Genomic DNA, 24,711 nt, shown 5'->3' with positions numbered 1-24,711 from the left:
AGAGGAGGTGGTATTGCACTATTGATCGAGGAGTCAATTACTGCAGTAAGGAGGGATGATGTCTTAGAAGGTTCCTCAAATGAGATCTTTTGGGTAGAACTTAACAAAAAAGGGGGCAAGCACTTTGCTGGAAGTATACTACAGGTTGCCAGTCAGAGATAGAGGAGCAGATATGTAGACAAATCTGAGAGGTGCAAAAATAGGATAAAAGGGGAATTTCACCTTCCCCAATATTAACTGGGATACTCTTTGCATAAGGCTTACAGAGGGCAGAATTCTTAAAGTGCATCCAGGAGCTTTTTGAGCCAGCACTCAAAGTCCTACAAGAGAAGGGGCGGTACTGGACCTAATCTTAGGGAATGAAGCCAGACCAGTGGTACAAGTGTCAGTGGGGGAGCATTTCAGGGATTGCGACCATAACTCTAAGATTTAAGGTAGTTATGGAAAAGGACAGAGATGGACTGGAAATAAAGGTACTGAATTGGGGAAGGCCAATTTCAATGTGATAAAATAGGATCTGGCCAAAATGGACTGGGAACCGTTACTTGTAGGAAAGTTTACATCAGACCCCTGTGGGAGCCATTCAAAAAGGAAATAGTGAAAGTTCAGGGCCAACAAGTTCCCCTAAAGGTGAAGGGTAGGACCAAGTCTAGGGAAACCTGGATGTCAAGGAATATAGAGAATTGAATAAAGAAAAAAAAAGGCTGATGGCAGATTCAAAGGGCTGAAAACAGCAGAGGCCCTAGAGGAGTATAGAAAGTGTAGGGGGGTACTTAAAGTAATTAGGAGAGTGAAGAGGGGGCCTGAAAAAACACTGGTGGGCAAGATAAAGGAAAATCCCAAGGTGATTTATAAGTATATTAAGGGCAAGAGGATAACCAGGGAAAGATTAGGGACCAAAGTGGCAATGTGTGCGTGGAGCCGGAGGACTAAGGTTGGGTTTTAAATGATTACTTTTCGTCTGTGTTCACTATGGAGGACAATGTAGGTGTAGAGATCAGGGAGGGGGATTGTGATATACTTGAACATATTAGTATTGAAAGGGAGGAGGTTTTAAAAGTGGATAATTCCCCAGGCCCAGATGAGATGTATTCCAGGCTGTTATGTGAGGCAAGGGAGAAGATTTCAGGGGCTCTAACACAAATTTTCAAATCCTCTCTGGCCACAGGAGGTGCCAGAGGACTGGAGGACAGAAAATGTGGTACCATTATTCAAGACGGGTAGAAGGGATAAACCTGGTAATTACAGGCCAGTGAGCCTAACATCAGTGGTAGGGAAACTACTGGGATAATATCTGAGGGACGGGATTAATCAAGGATAGTCAGCATGGCTTTGTTAGGGGGAGATCATGTATAACAAATTTGATTAGGTGTGTAGATGAGGATAAAGCAGTTGATGTAGTCTGCATGGACTTCAGTAAGATTTTTGATAAGGTCCCGTATGGGAGATTGGTCAAGAAGGTAAGAGCCCATTGAATCCAGGGCAATTCAGCAAATTGGATCCAGCATTGGCTTAGTGGCAGGTGATGGGCGAGGGTTGTTTTTGCAATTGGAAGCCTATGACCTGTGGTGTAGTGAAGGGATTGGTGCTGGGACCCTAGCTGTTTGTAGTGTACATTAATGATTTAGACATGAATGTAGGAGGTATGATCTGTAAGTTTGCAGATGACATGAAAATTGGTGGGGTTGTAAATAGTGAAGAGGATAGCCCTAGATTACAGGACAATATAGATGGGCTGGTAAAATGGGCAGAGCAGTGGCAAATGGAATTTAATCCTGAGAAATGTGAGGTGATGCATTTTGGGAGGACTAACAAGGCAAGGGAATATACAATGGATAGCGGGACCCTAGGAAGTAGAGGGTCAGAGGACCTTGGTGTACTTGTCCATAGATCACTGAAGGCAGCAGCATAGGTAGATAGATAAGTTGGTTAGGAAGGCATATTTGCCTTTATTAGCCGAGGCATAGAATATAAGAGCAGGGAGGTTATGATGGAGCTGTATAAAACACTAGTTAGGCCACAGCTGTAGTACGGTGTACAGTTCTGGTCGCCACACTATAGGAAGGATGTGATTGCAGTGGAGAGGGTGCAGAGGAGATTTACCAAAATGGTGCCTGGGCTGGAGCATTTCAGCTATGAAGAGAGACTGGATAGGCTAGGGTTGTTTTCCTTGGAGCAGAGAAGGCTGAGGGAGGACCTGACTGCAGTATACAAAATTATAAAGGGGCATTGATAGGGTAGATAGGAAGAAATGTTTTCCCTTAGCGGAGCTGTCAATAACCAGGGGGCTTGGATTTTAGGCAAGGGGCAGGAGGTTTGGAGGGGATTTGAGGAAAGATTTTTTCACCCAGAAGGTGGTTGGAATCTGGAACACACTGCCTGAAGGGATGGTAGAGGCAGGAATCCTCAGTACATTTTAGTATTTAGTTGAGCACTTGAAACGCCATAGCATACAAGGCAACGGGCAAAGTGCTGGAAAATGGGATTAGAATAGATAGGTCCTTGATGGCTGGCACGGACACGATGGGCCTGTTTCTGTGCTGTACAACGCTGACTAATGGCAGGTCATCGACCTGCAATGTTAACAATTTGTCTGCACAGGTGTTGCCAGACCTGAGTATTTTCTGTTACTTTAAATATTTGGTGAGACAAGGTGAGATAGAAATGTTAAGCTGCTTTATTTCACAGTAAACTGACCATACAGAACAGCTATGATTGAATTTTAGGGACTCTAATTTAGACAATTGTGCATGGAAAACAAAATGCGAAAAATTGCTACAAAAGCTTACCAATGGTCCACCAATGACTTAAAACAAGATAGAAATGCTGGAGGATAGTTTAAATTCTAACGTCTTACCTTCTATAAAAGCTTTCAACTTTCTCGAACAAACCAGATTGCTTTTGCAACCTTCCTAACTGCCTATGTTTTCTATCTCACTGTTCATAACCAGAAAGGGCAAGTGAAGACTATCCAACATAACTGGTGAGAGATTTGGTTGCTGTGACACTAACAAATTGGAGAGCATCAATGCCAGCTTTTTACCATCTTAAACTACCATTCAGCTCAGCTTCTCATTTAAAAAAGGATACATAACATTTACAGTAAACTTTTCCAATTTGTGTAAAATGTTAAGAGATCCTGAAATGTGATGGGTACAAGAGGAATCCAATTTTGCCAAATGGAAAAAAAGACAGTAATTAAAAAGCATACTAGTGCTGACATACAACTTGTCGTTCTCCAAGATGGCTGTTTATGAAATACTTGCTTCAATAAACTTTACGATAAATAAAATGTTGTGGAGCTCCGTTTTTCATTGAGTGAGGTGACCAAGATATTCCCTCCAGCTGGTGGCTTAGTGAGTTTATCAAGCAAGCCTCAGAGCTATTTATGTAGAAGATCTTGTCCAGGGTGTCACAATCGACTTTGGGTTTAAAAAAAAAGTTAGTGAAGGTTCCCACCTCTGATTGCTAACTCAGGTGGAATCAGATAACATATACCTTTGGAGGTGATGCAATCAAATAGCTTGCTGAAACTCACCAAAGCTCATGGGAACAATGGCCAGTTGGACAAGGTATTGGAAACCAAGCACTAAAGCAGTGCCTTCAAGAGGTCAAGAAAAAGTAATACCTAGCTACTACTTTTTCCAATATAATCTGCACCAAACAAGTTCAATAACATTACTATTTAAATGTTGTATTTCAGCTTCATGGAGTACTATTGGAAAGATATTAGAACATGAATTTGATATTTCAATAATAGATTTCAAACTGAATGCTCTGCAACAATCCTCCCCTTACACTTACTCCTTATTGAAAATAGGCACGTTTGAAGTTTAGATTTTCAGTAGTAGGTAAAACTTACAAATTAAAACTCATGGTATTCAGCACAGTACACACTCTTAGTTGCAACACAAGTATTTGATTATCCTTTGGAACTTAATGTAATAGTGGGCAGAGACTCATACATATTCCTACTTCCACTTTAAGGAAGGGGAATTGGAAGATGAAGAATTTATAAATCAATAAAGTAGAATAAGAGCATCAAAATACAAAGCAATTATTGTATTAAAATCAACTATACAGCACAAAGCAATATAATACAAATATATACACAATATACATAATTCACTACTGCAAGGAAAAGATGATCAAGTTTAGACTCCAGTTCCCACTGGAGACTTGAAATTATTTCTGCCCATGTTTCTGCCCCCTCCCCCAACCAATTATGATCAATATCACACGAATATAGAAACAATTCATGCTAGTTCAGCAATTGACTGATAGTTTCACTCCAGCTGATCATCACTCAGCCTTAGACCAAGGTTGGACCCTGGAGATTAAAAAGCAAAATCAGTAAATATTTACTGATATTGAAAAAATTCAAAAGTCAGGCAGAAGTACAGTGGTCAATTTTCACAACATGCTTTGCATGTTCGTAAAATATTAGAACAAAGTGTTACTTGCTAAAGTTGCAAATTGCTTTACTTTGATGCTACAAGATTTTCATTTTGCATAAATGTATTCAAAAAAAATTCTGGATAAAGGAAGCATGATGTCATGTAAAGGATATTAAGTGCAATTCCAAATTACATTTTGGGACAGGAAAAAGAAAGAAATATTTTGCTAACAATGGATGAATATGTAAAACCACAACATGCCACAATTAGACAAAAGCTAAAATGGTTGAAAATCAGAATGCATCCACTGCAAAAGTATATAAAAATCACTATAAAATCATTTCTTACAAAAACAAAGTTCATATACAAGTTTTTTTTTTATATATAATTTGTATAAATCCCTTTTATACACAAAGATAAATACAACTCAACAAACTGCCATTTTAACTTTCACTCAAAAATATACTTTTAAATGAGCAATAGAAAAAATAAAAATCTTTCATATACATGAGTAAGCATTACAAAATGTACAAACTATTTACAACTCTGGGTTCAGAATTTACACTTTGCTACACCAACACCTGCAAACTTAGTTTTGTAACATTTTTCAGCTGAAACTTGGTTAAGTGTTACTCAAACACAAATTTCAAACTACTTTTAGAAAAGGAAAAAGGGAAGCTTATGAACCTTTTTCTTTGGAAAGTAGCATTACATAGAATACCAGAAAAAAATATTGGCACACTTCTGACTTCACATTGCAGCTCATTAGCTTGCTTCACTGGATTCTATGCTGGTTTGTTTGATTTGCCAGCAATCCAAGGATTGAAGAGAGACACTGTAGCTTCCCTTTCACATGGTCAGGAATCTTCTCATTTTGCCCATACCTATCAAAACAAACATTTTCATCGAGACAAGGAAGTGACCAATTCTATACAAATCAATTATCAGCTCATCATTAAACTTACCAGCTCTAAAAACGTTAAAAATTAGCATGGATTCTGAAACGCACCTTCAGCAAGAGGAACGTGTGGAGATGAAAGCAAGACCGAACTTATGGGAGTTGCTAACAGTACAAAGATTGGAGATACAGCTGTTGGTATCAATGGTAAGATGCTACAGCAATAAACGTATTTAGAGGCAGATTTCTAGTGTAGCATAATTAAAAATACTGCAACTATGAAACAAAACCAGAAAATGAAGGTACACATCAAAAACATGAACCTCTTTTCACTGATGCTCACTGACCCAATTATATTTCCAATATTTCAGCAGGAATGTTTAACTCCGATCAAAAAATTTAAATAGAAAGTGCTCATCCACATTTTCTCTCTCGGCAGTTTATAGAAATGTCAAGTATTTAAAGTTTAGGGAAAAAACCTGCAAACAGAATTATTTTGCCTACAGTTCCATCTACAGTTAGTTACTAAAATTTCACTTTCCCTAGGTCTTTACATTATTTAGCGTTTTAAACTTTTCAATAACATTTTGAATCTCTATTCAGTCACAGAGCTGAATTTTCAGCAATTTTATGACCATTTGTAGACTGGATATTTAGGGCTCTCCTGCAGTGTGTTCACACAAATCCCCCCCCATAGAAACATTTTCAATATGACAACTGGATATCTCTGGAGAGAGGAAACGTGTGCCCCACAAAAGACATTTGAGCTTTATACATAGCCAGATTCCAAGATGGTTTTTGTTACCTTATAACAGCCATCCCATATACAAGAGGTGCTGTAGCCTGAAACTTGATAATTGCTGGAGAGCTGTAAATAGCTAGTCAAGAAATAAATACATCAATATTTTATCTCACTATGTGTTGTTTGAGTCCAGTTAGTTATCAATGTTTAGGGGATATCTCAGTAGGTAATCTGAAGAATATCTGAGCTGGGTCTTGGTCTGCATCTGTTTTTGGATCACGGATTAGATAAACTCATTTATATGGAATGCAGTTTTATGATTAACAGTGAGCTATGTATAAAAATTAAAAAATGTAGTTACCTGACTGCCTGTCCCAGAGGAGATGTGTAAACAACAGATGCAACTCCAGCTTGCACCAGGAGCTGGGAACCATCATTAAACTGTACCCAGACTTCACCATTGATTAGCTTTCAAACAAAGAGTAACAAATATTAGTTGTAGGCTTAGCCTCTTTATTTCATCAACTACTTCAAAATCCAGTGCTGCTATTGAAACTGTTCTCTTGATTTCTCCATTGTTTCAAGACCAAAAGCAATTCTTAGTACTAAATACCAGGAAGTACGAGGTGCGTATTTCGCTCTTCACAGGGAGTTGTGAGAACATGCCCGGACTGACTTTGTAGAGCAGACGTGCTTGGTCCCATATCCCATCTTTTTGTCTGTAACCCTGTTAGTTTCTCATCCTCAAGTACCTGTCCAACTCCCTTTTAAAATTATTTATTGTCTGCTCTTGTTTCTATGAAACAGAATCATGCCCATACAAGGTAATCCTCCTACATAATTGTAGAACCCTTGCAAAATAGTGTAAAATTCCAACATACAAAGTTAAAGCAATGCCACCAATCTGAATTCTTGCAATCAAAAACCACTTTAGATTGTTTAAAAGCAGGTATCAGGTCACAAGCTATCTGCAAAATGTAAAAATTTAGCTGGACATCCCTGCTGCTGTGGGGAAGCACCTTGCCTATGACTTGCACCTTCCTCTGACAACATGGCACAGATAGGAAACTTGCGCAATGGGGAAATCACTTGTGTAGATTATGTGCTGCTACTCTTGTCAGAATGTCTGGATATTGACTTGCTTGCAGGTTCTGTGAATTATTGACATTTTAAAAAATGTTTGTTTCTGGTTCCTTATTGACCTTTGAAACACTTGGTGTGGTCACAAATTCTTCAATTTAAGTATAGCACTGGCACACAAAGTACACCTTTAAAACTAGATACTTTTACTGTACAATACTATTTGCTAACATAACATTGACAAAAACTTCAGCGCCGAAGGGGAGACTGCAAAGGGTGTTCCAAATTTGATGTTTACAGCCAATTTATAAATTCTATTTAGTGATTTTTCTTTGAGTCAATTTAAATTAGCATGACTGTTGCAAGATTTTCCTAGTTTACCCGTGGAAAACTGAAGAGGAAATGTAAATTGAAAATAATGGTCTGTTGTACTTGTTTTAAGTTTGGTGTGATTACTTGATAATGCTGGGATGAAAAATGTCATTAGTTTTTGATCTCCTTATGGGGGCAGGTTTCTAATTAGAAAGTGTCAACTTCTCACAATGCAAGTCGTCAGTTTCAGGCACACTTAAGTAAAAGGTACTCAACATGTTGTCTATGAGGAGAGAGGGAAAGTTGGAATTTCCTGGCTTTATGATATTCAGCAGTTGGCTCAATAATGGTGCGTGCCCATTTCCAAATTCTTTCTCTTCCCTCTGTTAATCCCAGCGCTGGCAGGTGTAAGATTAGGTTACTAAGAAGTTACTAACCAGAATGCTAATCGTTTATATCTAGCTATTATAAAATAACAACTGACTTATTATAAATTAACATTTAGCTTTATTAGAACCCTTCTTTATAGTATGGTAAAGTGGGAAAACTTAGGAAATAGGGCACAGCATAGACAAAATGTCATGGTAGAGGGATTCTGGGGGATTATGTCAAGTTTTAAAATTCGTACTTGCAGTAAAAGGGAGAGACCATGAGAGCAGACAGTAAAAACAGCTGAGCACAAAATGTAGATTTGTCTTGCAACGAGATAAGGAACCTCGGAATGTAAAATCATGGAATACAATAGTCAACACAACAGGGCATTACTTACGTAAATCCAAAAGAATGATCTTTGGTTAATAAAGGCATCCTTTAAACATAAAGCTAAAGATGATTGGGGGAAGGGAGGGTTAATTGGAAAGAAGCCAGGATAAAAGAAGTCTTGATTTTGTCCCTGTATGGCAGACAATTTTCGAACATCTAGAAAAAGTCGTGTGCTTTGCTGTCCAGTCTCTAATATGGGTAGTATCTGTGTTAGACTGTTTATCACTGAGTTTGTGACTATGGTTTATCTGAAAACTTAAACTTGTCCTTATCTTTAACTCAATAAAGTCGATTCACAATAAATCTTTTGCTGCTAAGTCCTACCTTAGAAGGGGGCATTAAACCCCACCATCTTATCTTACACATGCATGTATAGCTGTGTATATACATACATACATACATGTGTACAATGTGGTTAGTGCTACCATAATTGTTAATGATGCAATTGATTCATGCAAAGCGTGCTCTAGTAAACATTTCTGTTTCAGTGGGATGCATGGCAGGTGTCTTGTCTACACAAACAGTTGTTTTAACAAATTCATTTTTGAATTGTGACCGACAAACTTGATTTGATTCCTTTGCTGAAATAAGAGGGTTGATGACGGCAACGCAGTGATGTATTAAGACTTCTTCATACACAATTATATGGGGCTTTGGTGAGATCACATCTGGAGTACCATGTACAATTTTGGTCTCCTTACCCTTGCCTTAGAGGGAGTGCAATGAAAGTTCAGTGGACTGGTTCCTGGGATGAGGAGATTGTCCTGTGAGGGGAAATGGAGTAGACTAGACCTATATTCCCTCAAGAATGAGAGGTGATCTCATTCAAACATATAAAATTCTTAAGGAGCTTGACAGGGTAGATGCTGGGAGGATGTTTCCTCTAGCTGCGGCGTCTAGAACTAGGGGTCATCCATTTAGGACAAAGATGAAGAAAAATTTCTCCACTTAAAAGGGGTTGTGAAGCTTTGGAATTCTGTACCCCAGACAGCTGTGGATGCTCAGTCATTCAGTATATTCAGGGCAGAGCTCAACAGATTTTTGGATGCTAAGGGAATCAAAGGATATATAAGGATAGTGTGGGAACGTAGAGTTGAGGTAGATGATCAGCCACAATCTTGTTAAATTGCAGCAGGCCTGAAGGGCCAAATGGCATACTGCTGCTCCTATTTCTTCTTGCACCAGGATGCAGCACATTATACATGTTAATTCAAATTACACAGTGCTATGTTGAGGTCCTTTGCTACAGTCCACTGATGCCAAGTAGCATCTTCAGTGAGTTACTAATTGCAATTGTACTCCAACAGGGGAACGTCAACTACAGGCCTGGAACTTACCAATAGGGACTACCAACTTAAGTAATGCCTGCAGTACGATGCAGAAGTAGAATTAGATTTCCTGTTACTTCCATAAAATCAGATAAAACTGGATGTTTCTGTTGAGAATCATTTTGATATAAAACTAGGAGCTGAAATATAAACCCCAATATAACTTGGCTCCAGGCCTAGATTCAATAACCTTATTGATGCATGTTGGGAAGTAGGAGATTGAGGGCTCAGTTAGCGAGAACATAAGAACATACAAAATCAGAGCAGGCATAGACCATACGGCCCCTCAAGCCTGCTCCGCCATTCAATACGATCATGGCTGATCCTAGGCCTCAACTTCACTTTCCCACAAACTCCCCATATATCCCTTGAATCCCTGAGACAACAAAAATCTGGCTCTCGGCCTTAAATATACTCAACAATGGAGTAGCCACAATTTTCTGGGGTACAGAATTCCAAAGATTCCCAACCTGAGTGAAGAAATTTCTCATCTCCGTCCTAAATGATCAGCCCCTTATCCTGAGACTTGTGCCCCTGTGTTCTAGATTCCCCAGCCAGGGGAACAACCCCTTAGTGTCTACCCTGTCAAACCTCTTCAGAAACCTGTAATTTTGAGATTACTTCTCATTCTTTTAAAATCCAGAGAGCATAGATCCAATTTACTCAGCCCATCATAGGACAACCCTAATATCTTGGGAAAGAATCTGGTGAACCTTCGCTATACTACCTCCACTGCAAGTATATCCTTCCCTAAATACAGAGACCAAAACTATGCACAATACTCCAGGTGTGGTCTCAAAGCCATGTAAAATTCTAGCAAGACTTCCTCATTCCTGTACTCCAATCCCCTTGCAATAAGGCCAGCATGCTATTTGCCTTTCTAATTGCTTGCTGTACCTGCATGCTAACTTTGTATTCCTTGTACGAGTACACCCAAGTCCTTCTGAACATCAACATTTACAAGTTTCACGCCTTTTAAAAAAAATACTGTATTTCTAATCTTACTACCAAAGTGAATAACCTCGCACTTCCCACATTATGCTCCATCAGTTGGTATTGTTCTTAATGAATACTTTGCATCAGTCTTCACAAAAAGGAGGGGGATGATGCCAATATTGTAGTTAAGGAAGAGGGGTGTGAAGTATTAGATGTGATAAACCCGAGGGAGAAAGGAAGTATGAATGGGATTAGCATCCTTGAAAGTTGATAAATCACCAGGGCCAGACAAAATGTAACCCAGGCTGTTGAGAAAGGAAATAGTGGAAGGTCTGTCCATCATTTTCCAGTCCTCACTGGATACAGGTGTGGTACCGGAGGATTGGAGGACTGCGAGCTTTGTACCTCTGTTTAAAAAGGGAGTGAGGGATAGACCAAATAATTAGAGGCCAGTCAGTCTAACCTCAGTAGTGGGCAAATTATTGGAATCAATTCTGAGAGAAAGGAAAAACTGTCACTTAGAACAAAGAAAAGAACAAAGAAAATTACAGCACAGTAACAGGCCCTTCGGCCCTCCAAGCCTGCGCCGATCCAGATCCTCTATCTAAACATGTCGCCTATTTTCGAAAGGTCTGTATCTCTCTGCTTCCTGCCCATTAATGTATCTGTCTAGATACATCTTAAAAGAAGCTATCGTGCCCGCGTCTACCACCTCCGCTGGCAACGCGTTCCAGGCACCCACCACCCTCTGCGTAAAGAACTTTCCACGCATATCCCCCCTAAACTTTTCCCCTCTCACTTTGAACTCGTGACGCCTAGTAATTGAATCCCCCACTCTGGGAAAAAGCTTCTTGCTATCCACCCTGTCTATACCTCTCATGATTTTGTAGACCTCAATCAGGTCCCCCCTCAACCTCCGTCTTTCTAATGAAAATAATCCTAATCTACTCAACCTCTCTTCATAGCTAGCGCCCTCCATACCAGGCAACATCCTGGTGAACCTCCTCTGCACCCTCTCCAAAGCATCTACATCCTTTTGGTAATGTGGCGACCAGAACTGCACGCAGTATTCCAAATGTGGCCGAACCAAAGTCTTATACAACTGTAACATGACCTGCCAACCCTTGTACTCAATACCCCGTCCGATGAAGGAAAGCATGCCGTATGCCGCCTTCTTGACCACTCTATTGACCTGCGTTGCCACCTTCAGGGAACAATGGACCTGAACACCCAAATCTCTCTGGACATCAATTTTCCCCAGGACTTTTCCATTTACTGTATAGTTCACTCTTGAATTGGATCTTCCAAAATGCATCACCTCGCATTTGCCCTGATTGAACTCCATCTGCCATTTCTCTGCCCAACTCTCCAATCTATCTATATTCTGCTGTATTCTCTGACAGTCCCCTTCACTATCTGCGACTCCACCAATCTTAGTGTCGTCTGCAAACTTGCTAATCAGACCACCTATACTTTCCTCCAAATCATTTATGTATATCACAAACAACAGTGGTCCCAGCACAGATCCCTGTGGAACACCACTGGTCACACATCTCCATTTTGAGAAACTCCCTTCCACTGCTACTCTCTGTCTCCTGTTGCCCAGCCAGTTCTTTATCCACCTAGCTAGTACACCCTGGACCCCATGCGACTTCACTTTCTCCATCAGCCTACCATGGGGAACCTTATCAAACGCCTTACTGAAGTCCATGTATATGACATCTACAGCCCTTCCCTCATCAATCAACTTTGTCACTTCCTCAAAGAATTCTATTAAGTTGGTAAGACATGACCTTCCCTGCACAAAACCATGTTGCCTATCACTGATAAGCCCATTTTCTTCCAAATGGGGATAGAACCTATTCCTCAGTATCTTCTCCAGCAGCTTCCCTATCACTGACGTCAGACTCACCGGTCTATAATTACCTGGATTATCCGTTACCCTTCTTAAACAAGGGGACAACATCAGCAATTCTCCAGTCCTCCGGGACCTCACCCATGTTTAAGGATGCTGCAAAGATAGCTGTTAAGGCCCCAGCTATTTCCTCTCTCGCTTCCCTCAGTAACCTGGGATAGATCCCATCCAGACCTGGGGACTTGTCCACCTTAATGCCTTTTAGAATACCCAACACTTCCTCCCTCCTTATGCCGACTTGACCTAGAGTAATCAAACATCTGTCCCTAACCTCAACATCCGTCATGTCCATCTCCTCGGTGAACACCGATGCAAAGTACTCGTTTAGAATCTCACCCATTTTCTCTGACTCCACGCATAACTTTCCTCCTTTGTCCTTGAGTGGGCCAATACTTTCACTAGTTACCCTCTTGCTGCTTATATATGAATAAAAGGCTTTGCGATTTTCCTTAACCCCGTTTGCTAAAGATATTTCATGACCCCTTTTAGCCCTCTTAATTCCTCGTTTCAGATTGGTCCTACATTCCCGATATTCTTTCAAAGCTTCGTCTTTCTTCAGCCTCCTAGACCTTATGTATGCTTCCTTTTTCCTCTTAGCTAGTCTCACAATTTCACCTGTTATCCATGGTTCCCTAATCTTGCCATTTCTATCCCTCATTTTCACAGGAACATGTCTCTCCTGCATGCTAATCAACCTCTCTTTAAAAGCCTCCCACATATCAAATGTGGATTTACCTTCAAACAGCTGCTCCCAATCTACATTCCCCAGCTCCTGCCGAATTTTGGTATAGTTGGCCTTCCCCCAATTTAGCACTCTTCCTTTAGGACCACTCTCGTCTTTGTCCATGAGTATTCTAAAACTTACGGAATTGTGATCACTATTCCCAAAGTAGTCCCCTACTGAAACTTCAACCACCTGGCCGGGCTCATTCCCCAACACCAGGTCCAGTATGGCCCCTTCCCGAGTTGGACTATTTCCATACTGCTCTAGAAAACCCTCCTGGATGCTCCTTACAAATTCTGCTCCATCGAGACCTCTAACACTAAGTGAATCCCAGTCAATGTTGGGAAAATTAAAATCTCCTATCACCACCACCCTGTTGCTCCTACATCTTTCAATAATCTGTTTACATATTTGTACCTCTATCTCACGCTCACTGTTGGGAGGCCTGTAGTACAGCCCCAACATTGTTACCGCACCCTTCCTATTTCTGAGTTCTGCCCATATTGCCTCACTGCTCGAGTCTTCCATAGTGCCCTCCTTCAGCACAACGGTGATATCCTCTTTGACCAGTAATGCAACTCCTCCACCCCTTTTACCTCCTTCTCTATCCCGCCTGAAGCATCGATATCCTGGGATATTTAGTTGCCAATCATGCCCTTCCCTCAACCAAGTCTCAGTAACAGCAATATCATACTCCCAGGTACTAATCCAAGCCCCAAGTTCATCCGCCTTACCTACTACACTTCTTGCATTAAAACAAATGCACCTTAGACCACCAGTCCCTTTGCGTTCATCATCTGCTCCCTGCCTACTCTTCCCCTTAGTCACGCTGACTTCATTATCTAGTTCCTTACAGGCTTTAGTTACTACCTCCTTACTGTCCACTGACCTCCTCATTTGGTTCCCATCCCCCTGCCACATTAGTTTAAACCCTCCCCAACAGCGTTAGCAAAAGCACCCCCAAGGACACGGGTTCCAGTCCGACCCAGGTGTAGACCGTCCAATTTGTAATAGTCCCACCTCCCCCAGAACCGGTCCCAATGTCCCAAAAATCTGAACCCCTCCCTCCTGCACCATCTCTCAAGCCACGCATTCATCCTGACTATTCTTTCATTTCTACTCTGACTATCACGTGGCACTGGTAGCAATCCTGAGATTACTACCTCTGAGGTCCTACTTTTTAAACTTGGCTCCTAACTCCCTAAATTCTGCTTGTAGGACCTCATCCCGTTTTTTACCTATATCATTGGTGCCTATGTCCACAACGACAACTGGCTGTTCACCCTCCCCTTTCAGAATGTTCTGCAGCCGATCTGAGACATCCCTGACCCGTGCACCTGGGAGGCAACATACCATTCGGGAGTCTCGTTTTCGACCACAGAACCGCCTAGCTACTCCCCTTACAATCAAATCCCCTGTGACTATAGCCCTTCCACTCTTTATCCCGCCCTTCCGAACAGCAGAGCCAGCCACGGTGCCATGAACCTGGCTATTGCTGCCTTCCCCTGGTGAGCCCTCTCCCTCAACAGTATCCAAAACGGTATACCTGTTTTGGAGGGAGATGACCGCAGGGGATACTTGCACTGCCTTCCTGCTCTCTCTCTGCCTTTTGGTCACCCATTCCCTTTCTCCTTCAGCAATCCTAATCTGCGGTGTGACCAATTCGCTAAACGTGCTATCCACGACCTCCTCAGCATCACGGATGCTCCAAAGTGAGTCCATCCGCAGCTCCAGAGCCGTCATGCGGTCTAACAAGAGCTGCAGCTGGACACACTTCCAGCACGTGAAGGAGTCAGGGACATCAGCCGTGTCCCTGAGCTCCCACATTGAGCAAGAGGAGCATAACACGGGTCTGAGATCTCCTGCCATTTTTAATCTTAAAATTAGAAAGACACTTGGAAAGACACGGATTAATCAAGGGCAGTCAGCATGGATTTGTTAAGGGAAGATCTTGTCTCATCAACTTGATTGAATTTTTTGAAGAACTAACAAGGAAGATAGAGGAGGGTAGTGCAGTTGATGTGGATTTTAGCAAGGCTTTTGACAAGATCACACATTGACAGACTGGTTAAAAAAAATGTAGGGGTCATGATCAAGAAGTTTGCAGACAACACAAAGATTGGCCGTGTGGTAGATAGCGAGGAGGATAGCTGTAGGCTGCAGAAAGATATTGATGATCTGGTCAGAAGGGCAGAAAAGCAGCAAATGGAATTCAACCAGGAGAAGTGGGAGGTGATGCATTTGGGGAGGTCAAACTAGGCAAAAGAATACATGATTAATGGGAAAATACTGAGTAGTGTAGAGGAAGTGAGGGACCTTGGAGTAAATGTCCACAGATCTCTGAAGGTAGCAGGACAGGTCAATAAGGTGGTTAAGAAGGCAGACGGAATCCTCCTTTATTAGTCGAGGTATAGAATATGTGCAGGGAGGTTATGCTGGAACTGTATAAATCATTATTAGGCCACAACTTGAATACTGTGTGCAGTTCTGGTCAGCTCATTACAGAAAGAATGTAATTGCACTAGAGAGGGTACAGAGGAGATTTACGAGGATGTTGCTGGGACTGGAAAAATGCAGCTATGAGGAAAGATTGGATCAGCTGGGGTTGTTCTCCTTCGGACAGAGAAGGCTGAGGAGATCTGATTGAAATGTACAAAATTTGAGGGGCCTGGATAGCATGGAGGTGAAGGGCCTATTTGCTCCCTTGTCACTGACCTCTCTGCTAAGGTATAGATTTAAAGCGATTGGCAGAAAGATTAGAGGGGAGATGAGGAAAAATATTTTCACCCAGAGGGTGGTGGGAGTCTGGAACTCACTGCCTGAAAGGGTAGCTGAAACCTTCAACTCTTCAAAAGGAGTCTGGATATGCACATCAAGTGCTGTAATCTGCAGGGCTACGAAACAAATGCTGGAAGGTGGGATTAGACTGGGTGGATCATTTTTTGGCTGGCACAGACATGATGGGCCAAGTGGCCTCTTTCTGTGCCGTAAACTATGATTCTATGATCTGCCACCTTGTTGCCCATTCGCTTAACCTGTCAATATCTCTTTGCAGCTTCTTTGTGTCCTTACAGCTTACATTTCCACCAAACTATGTATCGGCAGCAATACGTTACTTTTAGTTTCTTTGTCTAAGTTACTAATATAAATTGTAAATAGCTGAAGCCCTAGCACTGATCCTTGCGGCACTCCACTAGTCACAGTCTGCCAACTTGAAAATGCTGTTTATCCCTACTCTCTGCTTCCCGTCAGTTAACCAATCCTCTATCCATGTTAATATATTACCACCCCTCCCAACTCCATGAGCCCTTATCTTATGTATTAACCTTTTGTGTGGCAGCTTATCAAATGAGAGAGATTAATTGCACGGTTTCATTTCTCTACAGGAGGTAGAGGAAAGAAATCAATGTTCCTTGGAGGAAGAAAAGGAGAGTGGCAGGGATCCCACAGTAATTAATCACACTTGGACTTTGAATGGATCAGGCTTGAAGGACCAAATAACCTTAGCTTGCACACTCACTTTATTTTCAGACTTTCTCTTATGCTAACCCAAATTCTCAACATAATGAAATTGGCATAGAATTAGACTGAAGGGTAGGTCATAGCTTTTTCCCTGAAATGTTCTCAAGATGCAGCTTTCAGAATTACAGATAAAAGGATTTGGCATGGCAAACGGGAAGCCCTGCTACCTCAAGAGTGGCACTGAGCCATATCATAAAATTCTACCAAATTACCAAATCATTTGCTCATGGGCATGGTTACACAACTAAAAATACCTTAGTGTTTTGAGATGAATCATTATACATACCTGGGAAGCCCAGCCAACATTAGGTACAAATACAGATTTCAGCACCTGTCCAGGACTTGGAGATACTACAGTCTGTGTTGAAGGTGCAGATTTATTTTTAGCAACAATGGTAGTTGTCAAATTGGAGCCTTCACACGAACAAATCTGCAAGGTCAGAATAAGCAACAAAGCACATCATTCCAATTTCAAAGTAACATGCCTTTTCTAACTAAGTATATACAGTGGTGTACAAATTATATTAAAATAGGTACTCAAGCACTTATGGTACCACACAGCATGGATCAACAGCTTCTGAAGAGGTGGAGAGAAAATTTTTTTTTAAAGTATTAAAAATAGCAATAATAAAGGACACAAAGTACAGGAATCTGCAGTATACAGATTTGAAAGGTAATACACACCCTCAAATCTCAGATGTGGAGCTTTTACTGGTATGGAAGACTTGAGCACAATAATTAAACCTGCACAGTTAGCTATTTGAATTTGAGCCATAGCCAGCTTAGTAGAAGTACTGAATTATTTTTCCTTCTCAAGACACAGACTCTTCCTGGGGTAGTTTCCTTCAGGTGTTAGCCATCCTTCAATATTCTGCCCAAGAGTCCATTCTTCAAGTGGGCCTAATCAAGCATCTGACTATTCAACTGTGGAGGGTATTGCAGGCAAGATTGACCAGAGAAAGAATGATACATTTCTCTCCTCCAGGCAAGATTGACCAGAGTGAAAATGATATATATGTATCTCACATATGCACAGGGATCACTGGATAACAGCCACGAAATGCAATTTTGGTTAATATTTTCACTTCTTAGTCCATGACCTTTCATATAGTTTAGATAGAGTAAATAAAGGAACCGTTTCCAGTGGCCGAAGGGTCACTAATTAGTGGGCACAGATTTCAGGTGATTGGGAAAAGCAGACAACAGGAGGTACAACATTAAAAAAAAAATAAATCACGAGTGGTTCGGATTTGGAATGCACTGCCTAGAGGAATCAAGATCTGATGAAGGCTCATTATACTTGAAATGTTAGCTCAGTTTCTCTCGCCACAGATGCTGCCAGACCTGTTGAGTATTCCCAGAATTTTCACTTAAAAGAAATCCAATTTATTCAAAAATGAAATCACACAGCTACAACTGTAGCATTGTAAAGGTCGATATTAATTCCCAGCTGAAATAATGAAAACCACCAGCTCAATTAGGTAATGAGAATCCTTGATTTTATACTTGGAGCTTAACTCAATTGACTCAGGGATAGATAATGCTGAGGAGATTAAAAAAATCTTTCAGAATAAAGTGGCAAAAAGTGAATTATAAATGAAAAGAAAAAAAACTTTTAAAACTAGCAAGCAGTGAAAGTACAGATCATTTAGATTATTAATTGCCAATATATCCTTAGGAACTTGGAAGACATGAAGAAAGTTTCTGTTTTGTCTTTTACTTTATTTTTGTCCAATAAGTCCGCCACTAATTACATTTCTGCTTACTTGGGCAAGTGACCTCAGTCCTCGTTCACATGATATGTAAGTATACTTCAACCTTTTTGTATGTTTGTTGGCAAAATAAGACTAAACCCAGAGTGTGCCTATGCTTTTTGACCATTGTACCTGCTTTACTTACTTGGTTACAGTTAATTGATTATCTGCTAAAATGGTGTGCAAAATGAGTGAAACCACGAGACTTCAGGATCATAGAAACACCAGCAATATTGTAGAGAAGGGAGATATCATTATGGTGAGCTCGACAATAATCACTCCACGCCAGAAGCAAGCCAGCCCAACAGGGCATGTTATGCCAAAAGGACAAACAGCATTTGACCATATTCTAGGTGAAGAATAGGGGAAAACCTGGCACTGTCTTGTGTGAATCAACATTTTCAGCAAGCGCTGTTATGAAACGAAGTACCATTCAACTGATCGACAGACCTAGAAGCTGCACAATGTGGTGCGGAGTTTGATAAATTCATGCCAGATTTCTAAACTTTGGCAATAGAGAAAGACTGCAAAGTTCTGCGCTGAATGATGCCAGATGTTTGTTGAATAAATATACATATGAAGCACTTTTACCAGAAGGCATTTTCTACTCAAGTTAGTCTATGTGCCTAAAATGGTGTCACCATAGCCACACCTGTGACTAGCCTGCAATTTCTACTGAAAAACATTGCTTTAATTTCATGCAAGAAAAAGAGAGAGAAGGGATCCATTATGAAGAGAGACAACTGCAAACAAAGAAAAATCCTGCTTGGGAGAATGGGGTGAAAAGGCAAACAACTAAACCCCATTAACGCTGTAATTTCAAAAAGCATCCATACAATTAATCCAAAAGCACACAATATAAATACAGGTACAAAACTGGGGACATCAAAATCTTGACTAGAGTGCAATGGGTAAGAGTACATCAAACCAAGACACCCCCTGTGCTGAGGTGCTAAACTAAGATTAAAAAATACATAATCCTTTCCATTGCTCTATATTCCACAATTGCTCAAATTAAAGTACCAGAAGGCTGAGATACTGTAACACATTGCATGAAGAAAGAGATCAATTAAGTGTTTTTTTAAAAAAAAACTTGCAGATTTAAATTGCACTTTTCCTATCCGTTTGTAGTCCCAAAATACTTAACTTTTACAGTTTGGTCACCTGTTTTTTGTAGACAAACATGGCAGTCAAACTTCAAAAAGCAAGATCCAAGAAAAGACAAATGAGATAAATGCCCAGTTAATCTGGTTTGGTAGTTTTGGTTGAGATATAAATGTTGGTCACACCACCAAAAAAAACACCCCTGCTTTTCAAATAATGCAAGAGATCTTTTACATTCACCCAAACAGAAAGACAGGACCTTGGATTCACGTCTCATCCAAAAGATGGCCTCTGACAATGCAGCGCTCATCCAGAATATAGGCTGATGCCTCAGCGTAGTAAAGTGCTGAAATCCTCGAGTAGGGCTTTGACCAGAGGAGTGTGTTATCACCGAGTCAAGTCAATTCACACAGTAGAGTTGGCAGAGGTCTGCAGTAATCTTGTGTACCCCAAAATCCCGAACTGGTCTGGTAAAAAACAGATCACAAACTGCACGAGGTAGAATGAGCCCCACAAAGATTACACTTATCCTTCTCCAAATGGAAAAAAATTGGGCTCATGTAAGGATGTTTCAGTATATTATTGACAAGATATTTAATTCAAGATGAAGCTTTTCATAAGTTAGTCAGGAATCCTTCCAAGTCCAAAACCTTGCTGGATCAAAGAATATAACAGCCTAAATAATCTTCTCAGTTTATGAGAAAACCCTGCCACTCTAAAGAAAGTAGCAGGCTAAAGCTTCTCACCACCACCCCACCTCCAACTCTTTTTAATAGTGACAGGTGTACAGGTACTGGTATATTCCATCAGTGCATGTCACAATAAGAAGGGCTGCCAACAACATGGAGCCAGTCTGTAACTCTTTTAAATTGGTATAATGAAACACAAGTTTTGACATTAGTCTGAAGGCCGGCAGTTGCCATTATCTGAAGATCAACATTACTCCAATAGAAGCAGATCGTCCTTTAACAAGATTGCCCATATCTTGAGTGTGTACCAAGCAAACCGATCTATTAGCATTGACTTAATTCAGCTCTTTCTGAATACATTTTGCACAGTATTCGATCTTGGACAAACTTGTATCTTGTATTTATTCTGAAGAATTCAAGATGAAACATCCAGGCAAAACAGAGCACAATCCATCCTGTGCCCAAGGAAAAATGCTACAAAAGGTGTTTTGGTAGACTTTCAGATAATGTAAATGATCTAAAGCAGTGTTCACTACTGTAGATCATAGCATGCAAGTCGGCCCCCAATTTTTCCAGCCCCAGAAATCGTGTTTTTGCTTTTACTTGGCGTATAAGTTAACCCCCTTTTCAGCCACAATATGCCATACTCATTAGTAGTCAGCCTCAATTTTATGTCCCACAAATGCACGTTTTATTTACCTTAAAACTGGGCGCAAAGTATCAAGCTGGCGATATGGGCTGTGTTGCGAAGATGCGCGGGGGTTTAAGATATGCCCACACAGAGCAGACCCCTTGTGGCGAACGAAGAGGAGAAATGGGTCTTCCGGCAAAACGAATGAAGTGCGAAGATGGTTTCAAGCTAAAAGTCGTAACATTTACGAACTCGTCAAATAACGGTGTTGCAGTGAGGGAATTTGGTGTTCGTAAAAAAAAAACTGGTGCAAGAATCAAAGAAGGAATCTGCCCTATAGAAGATGCCCAAGACTAAATGTGCCATGAGAACAGGGACCAATCACTGGCTTGATCTTGATAAGCATGTATCGAAATGGATCCTTGAAAATCATCAGAATGATTACATCACCAGAAATGCAATACGTATATACGCACTTAAGTGGGCCAAATCAAACCCCAAGTCCAACAAATATTTCAGAGCAACAGCTAGTTGGTGTAGCTGCTTTATGGAACGAAAATGTCTAGCATTGGAACAGAACACCAAGATTGCTCAGAGACTACCAAAAGACCTCAATGCCAAAATTACCAGTTTCCAGTAATTCAACAGGCAGCGGCAAAAACACGGGTACCTATTATACCACATTGGCAACATGGATGAAATGCCCAAGAATTTCAATATGCCCAGCAAGCGAACTGTGGAGTGGAAAGATTTGAAAACAGGTCTAATGAGAATTACAGGACATGAGAAGACAAGGTTCACAGTGGTACTAGCCAGCATGACTGACAGAACAAAATTAAAGCCCACGGTAATTTTCAAACTTAAAACCATGCTGAACATCAAGTTCCCTGCAGGAGTTTTTGTGCATGTCCATTACAATGGTTGGATGGATGAGGATGGAGAGAAGTTATGGATCAAAAATGTGTGGAATAGGTCTCCCAGTGGCCTAAGTAAAGAATGCTGCTCATTAGTGTGGGACATGTTCAGATCCCATATAACCAATGGAATCGAGAGGTGCCTGCGAAGAAATAACACTCACATTGCAGTTATACCAGGGGTTCTAATGTCCATAGTTCAACCTTGGGTTGTGTGCCTCAACAAGCCATTCAAGGATCATATTTGCACTGAATGGAATAGGTAGATGGTTGACAGAGGAAAAACCTTCACAAAGAGTGGAAATATGTACGCTGTCCTGCATGATGTTTTCTGTGGTTTTGTCATCAAATCGTGGAATGCTATTTGAGCACAAACTGTCATCAGATCATTCAAAAAATGCTGAATATCCAATTCAGCAGATGGAGGATGATGATTTGTTGTGGCGGGATGATTATGAAACTGAAAATACCACAACTAATCCAGAGTGGAATCCTTACGATAATGCCATAGCCAAAGTGATAGAGAATGAATTTGATGAACTCTTTGCGTCAGATGTTGAAGACAATGAATTTGACGGGTTTTAAAACACTTAAGACTGTGATTAAAGGTATCTTTGTATAATTGCTTTATTCAATAAACTGTGCTACATTGATTTAATATGAATTACCAGTGTTATGTTTTGTTTTCAGATTTCAAAATGGTGACCACCCACACTGGTGGATCATATTTTATGCTCTGCTTATATGTCGACCCTGTTATTGGAACGATATTGAGGCTTCGAAGATTGACTTATACGCAGTGACCGATGGTATTTGAAATCAAGCGTAGACTGCTTTATTTAAACAAAGTGTCTCCTGACAATGCGGAACATGCACAGAGCAATTGTCGATGTCAGTGCCTCCGCACATTTGCCCTTGCCAGTATGAAGTCACGCATGTGTGCGGTGACATCACCACGTAGTGACGTCAGACGTAATGACAGCCGAGTTTTGACTCACCCCTCAATGGCCGCCATCACCTCCTCTCTCCTGCCACTCCCGTCTGCTTGCCGCTCCATCCCGCTCCTGACTGCTCGCTGCTCATGCCCCACTTTCCCCGCCGTTTCTCGGGGCAGCAAGAGGGAACAGTGGGATGGAGCAGCGAGCAGTCGAGCGTGGGAGGAAGCAGGAAACTGAATGCATGACTGAGGCAGCAATCGCGGGAGGGAGCAGGGATATTGTTGGGGGGTTGGAAACGCCGATTGTGGCCATTGAGGGGGGAGGGGGCTTGGGTTCAAATAATTTTTTTTGTGTCAAATTGAGCAGCGTCATCTTTATTGCTAGCAGCTGCCTGAAACATCGCAGATAGTGATGTTTCAGTCAATGAGGCTGCATTTGTGCATGTGCCAGTACTGCGCCAGCCTTATTTAAATGATAGCTTAAGACTTGAATTACTGGAAAACACAAAATGATTTTATCAGAGTAATGACAATATCAGAAACATCCAAAAAGAGTCTACGTCCTAAATGCAATTCCTTGTTACAATCTGGTGTGCAGATGTTGGCAACAAGAAAGATTACTTTCTTTTGTATAAAATATATTAGTTACTTACAGAGGGACTAATGCTTGCAGCCTGGCTGGAAGAGCTACCCTGGATCAATGGTTGCTCCCCTGCTGCAGATTTTGGATCCACTGAAGTTGGGGACAGTGTTGGGTCTATATTGGATGGCCGCCTATTATAAGAAAGTATATAGAATTTGTCAGGCACTCAAGTAGTCACCAATTTAAAAAACAAGTTCTATTTGACTGTTGGGTCTCAATAGTACTTTTACTATTTTCAAATGTGTTCCAAATTGTATACAATGATTCATAAATCAATATTTTTACCTTCCAATAATTATTGGGAAAAATGACATCTGCTTTTTCTTCCTTTCTTCTTGTACTGCAATAATTGATTCCAGATCAAGACATGTCTGATGAGCCTAGGAGATATAAATAACTATTTTATTTTGAGGTATAATTTTGTTACTCTTTCATACTTAAGTTTACTTTCCATAAACAAAAAAATTCATACCAAACCATCTTTCCCAAACATCCTCGTTATGTTGCGCATTAAGCAACTACAACACTAGCATTATTCAGCACCCTGCATGTACAATATCCTCACAATTAAGTGGATGGAATTGTCTCACCCGCCGAGTGTTATTCTGCCCCAGGGTCAGTGGGCTGAATTTTATTAACGTGCTGCATAGCGCGGCGGCATGCTTTGACATTGGCAGCCTTCAGAAACAGAAGCACCGCCACTGATCCCCCATGATATTTCATGCGGGGGCTCATTTAAATGGAGGGGGCGGAGTGGCCCCCGATAACGTAAGGGAGCAGCCGCTCCGCCCCCGGCAATAGTGTCCGGTGCCACCGTGCAGGCGTTGGCAACATTTTTAAAGGGCTTCAAGCCCTTATCAAAAATGTTAATTTTGAAACAAACATAAATGTCAGAGAAATAATAAAAAATAATCAAAAGCAAAGTTTTTTTTCCTGTCCTATATGACTATTCCCAGCCTGAACTCCCCCCCCCCCCCCCCCCCCCCCCCCCACCTAGTCACATTTGCCCTTAAACCCCTTCCCACCATCCCCACAGCCAATAGAAAATGTCTTCCCAGCCTTGATAATTTCAGTTCTCCGCCCTCCCCACCAGTATCTCACCTCAGAACTCCAAACGGAGTTCCAAAGGCACACGAGTTGTGGCTGGCAGCCGTAAAATCGGCGTGGGATGGCCACAGGGACAAGGTAAGTTGATTTGCATCTTTTAATTAATTTTAATATTTAAATGAAGGCCTGGGGGGGCCACACCGGCGGTAAAATGCGGTGAGGCCTTCTCTGCGTTGGGGGTCATGGTGGGCCGTTCCGTAAGTATTTTATCAGCCGCCCCACCATGACCCCCAAAGTCAAGGGGCTGGTAAAATTCAGCCCAGTGTCTCTGAATTGACTGTCAAAGTGCAGGCTCCTGTTATAAATAAATAAAAGG

The 24,711-nt window shown here is 41.2% G+C and overlaps 1 protein-coding gene across 1 annotated transcript in view; it reads right to left on the bottom strand.

Annotated features, from left to right (window-relative positions):
- Window positions 1–4,096: 4,096 nt before the first annotated feature.
- The window catches only part of plk4 (polo-like kinase 4 (Drosophila)), a 64,478-nt gene continuing 43,863 nt past the window's right edge, over window positions 4,097–24,711 (bottom strand). The window contains exons 12-16 of the mRNA XM_068024303.1: window positions 23,574–23,668; window positions 23,299–23,419; window positions 16,903–17,046; window positions 6,399–6,505; window positions 4,097–5,281 (exon numbers count right to left, since the gene is read on the bottom strand). Coding sequence (XP_067880404.1) covers window positions 5,173–5,281; window positions 6,399–6,505; window positions 16,903–17,046; window positions 23,299–23,419; window positions 23,574–23,668 — 576 coding nt within the window. The 3' untranslated portion in view covers window positions 4,097–5,172. The remainder of the gene's footprint in view (window positions 5,282–6,398; window positions 6,506–16,902; window positions 17,047–23,298; window positions 23,420–23,573; window positions 23,669–24,711) is intronic.

The sequence above is a fragment of the Heterodontus francisci genome, chromosome 1 (genome assembly GCF_036365525.1).
Source record: "Heterodontus francisci isolate sHetFra1 chromosome 1, sHetFra1.hap1, whole genome shotgun sequence".
NCBI lineage: Eukaryota > Metazoa > Chordata > Chondrichthyes > Heterodontiformes > Heterodontidae > Heterodontus > Heterodontus francisci.
This window is presented reverse-complemented; position numbering and strand designations above follow the sequence as displayed.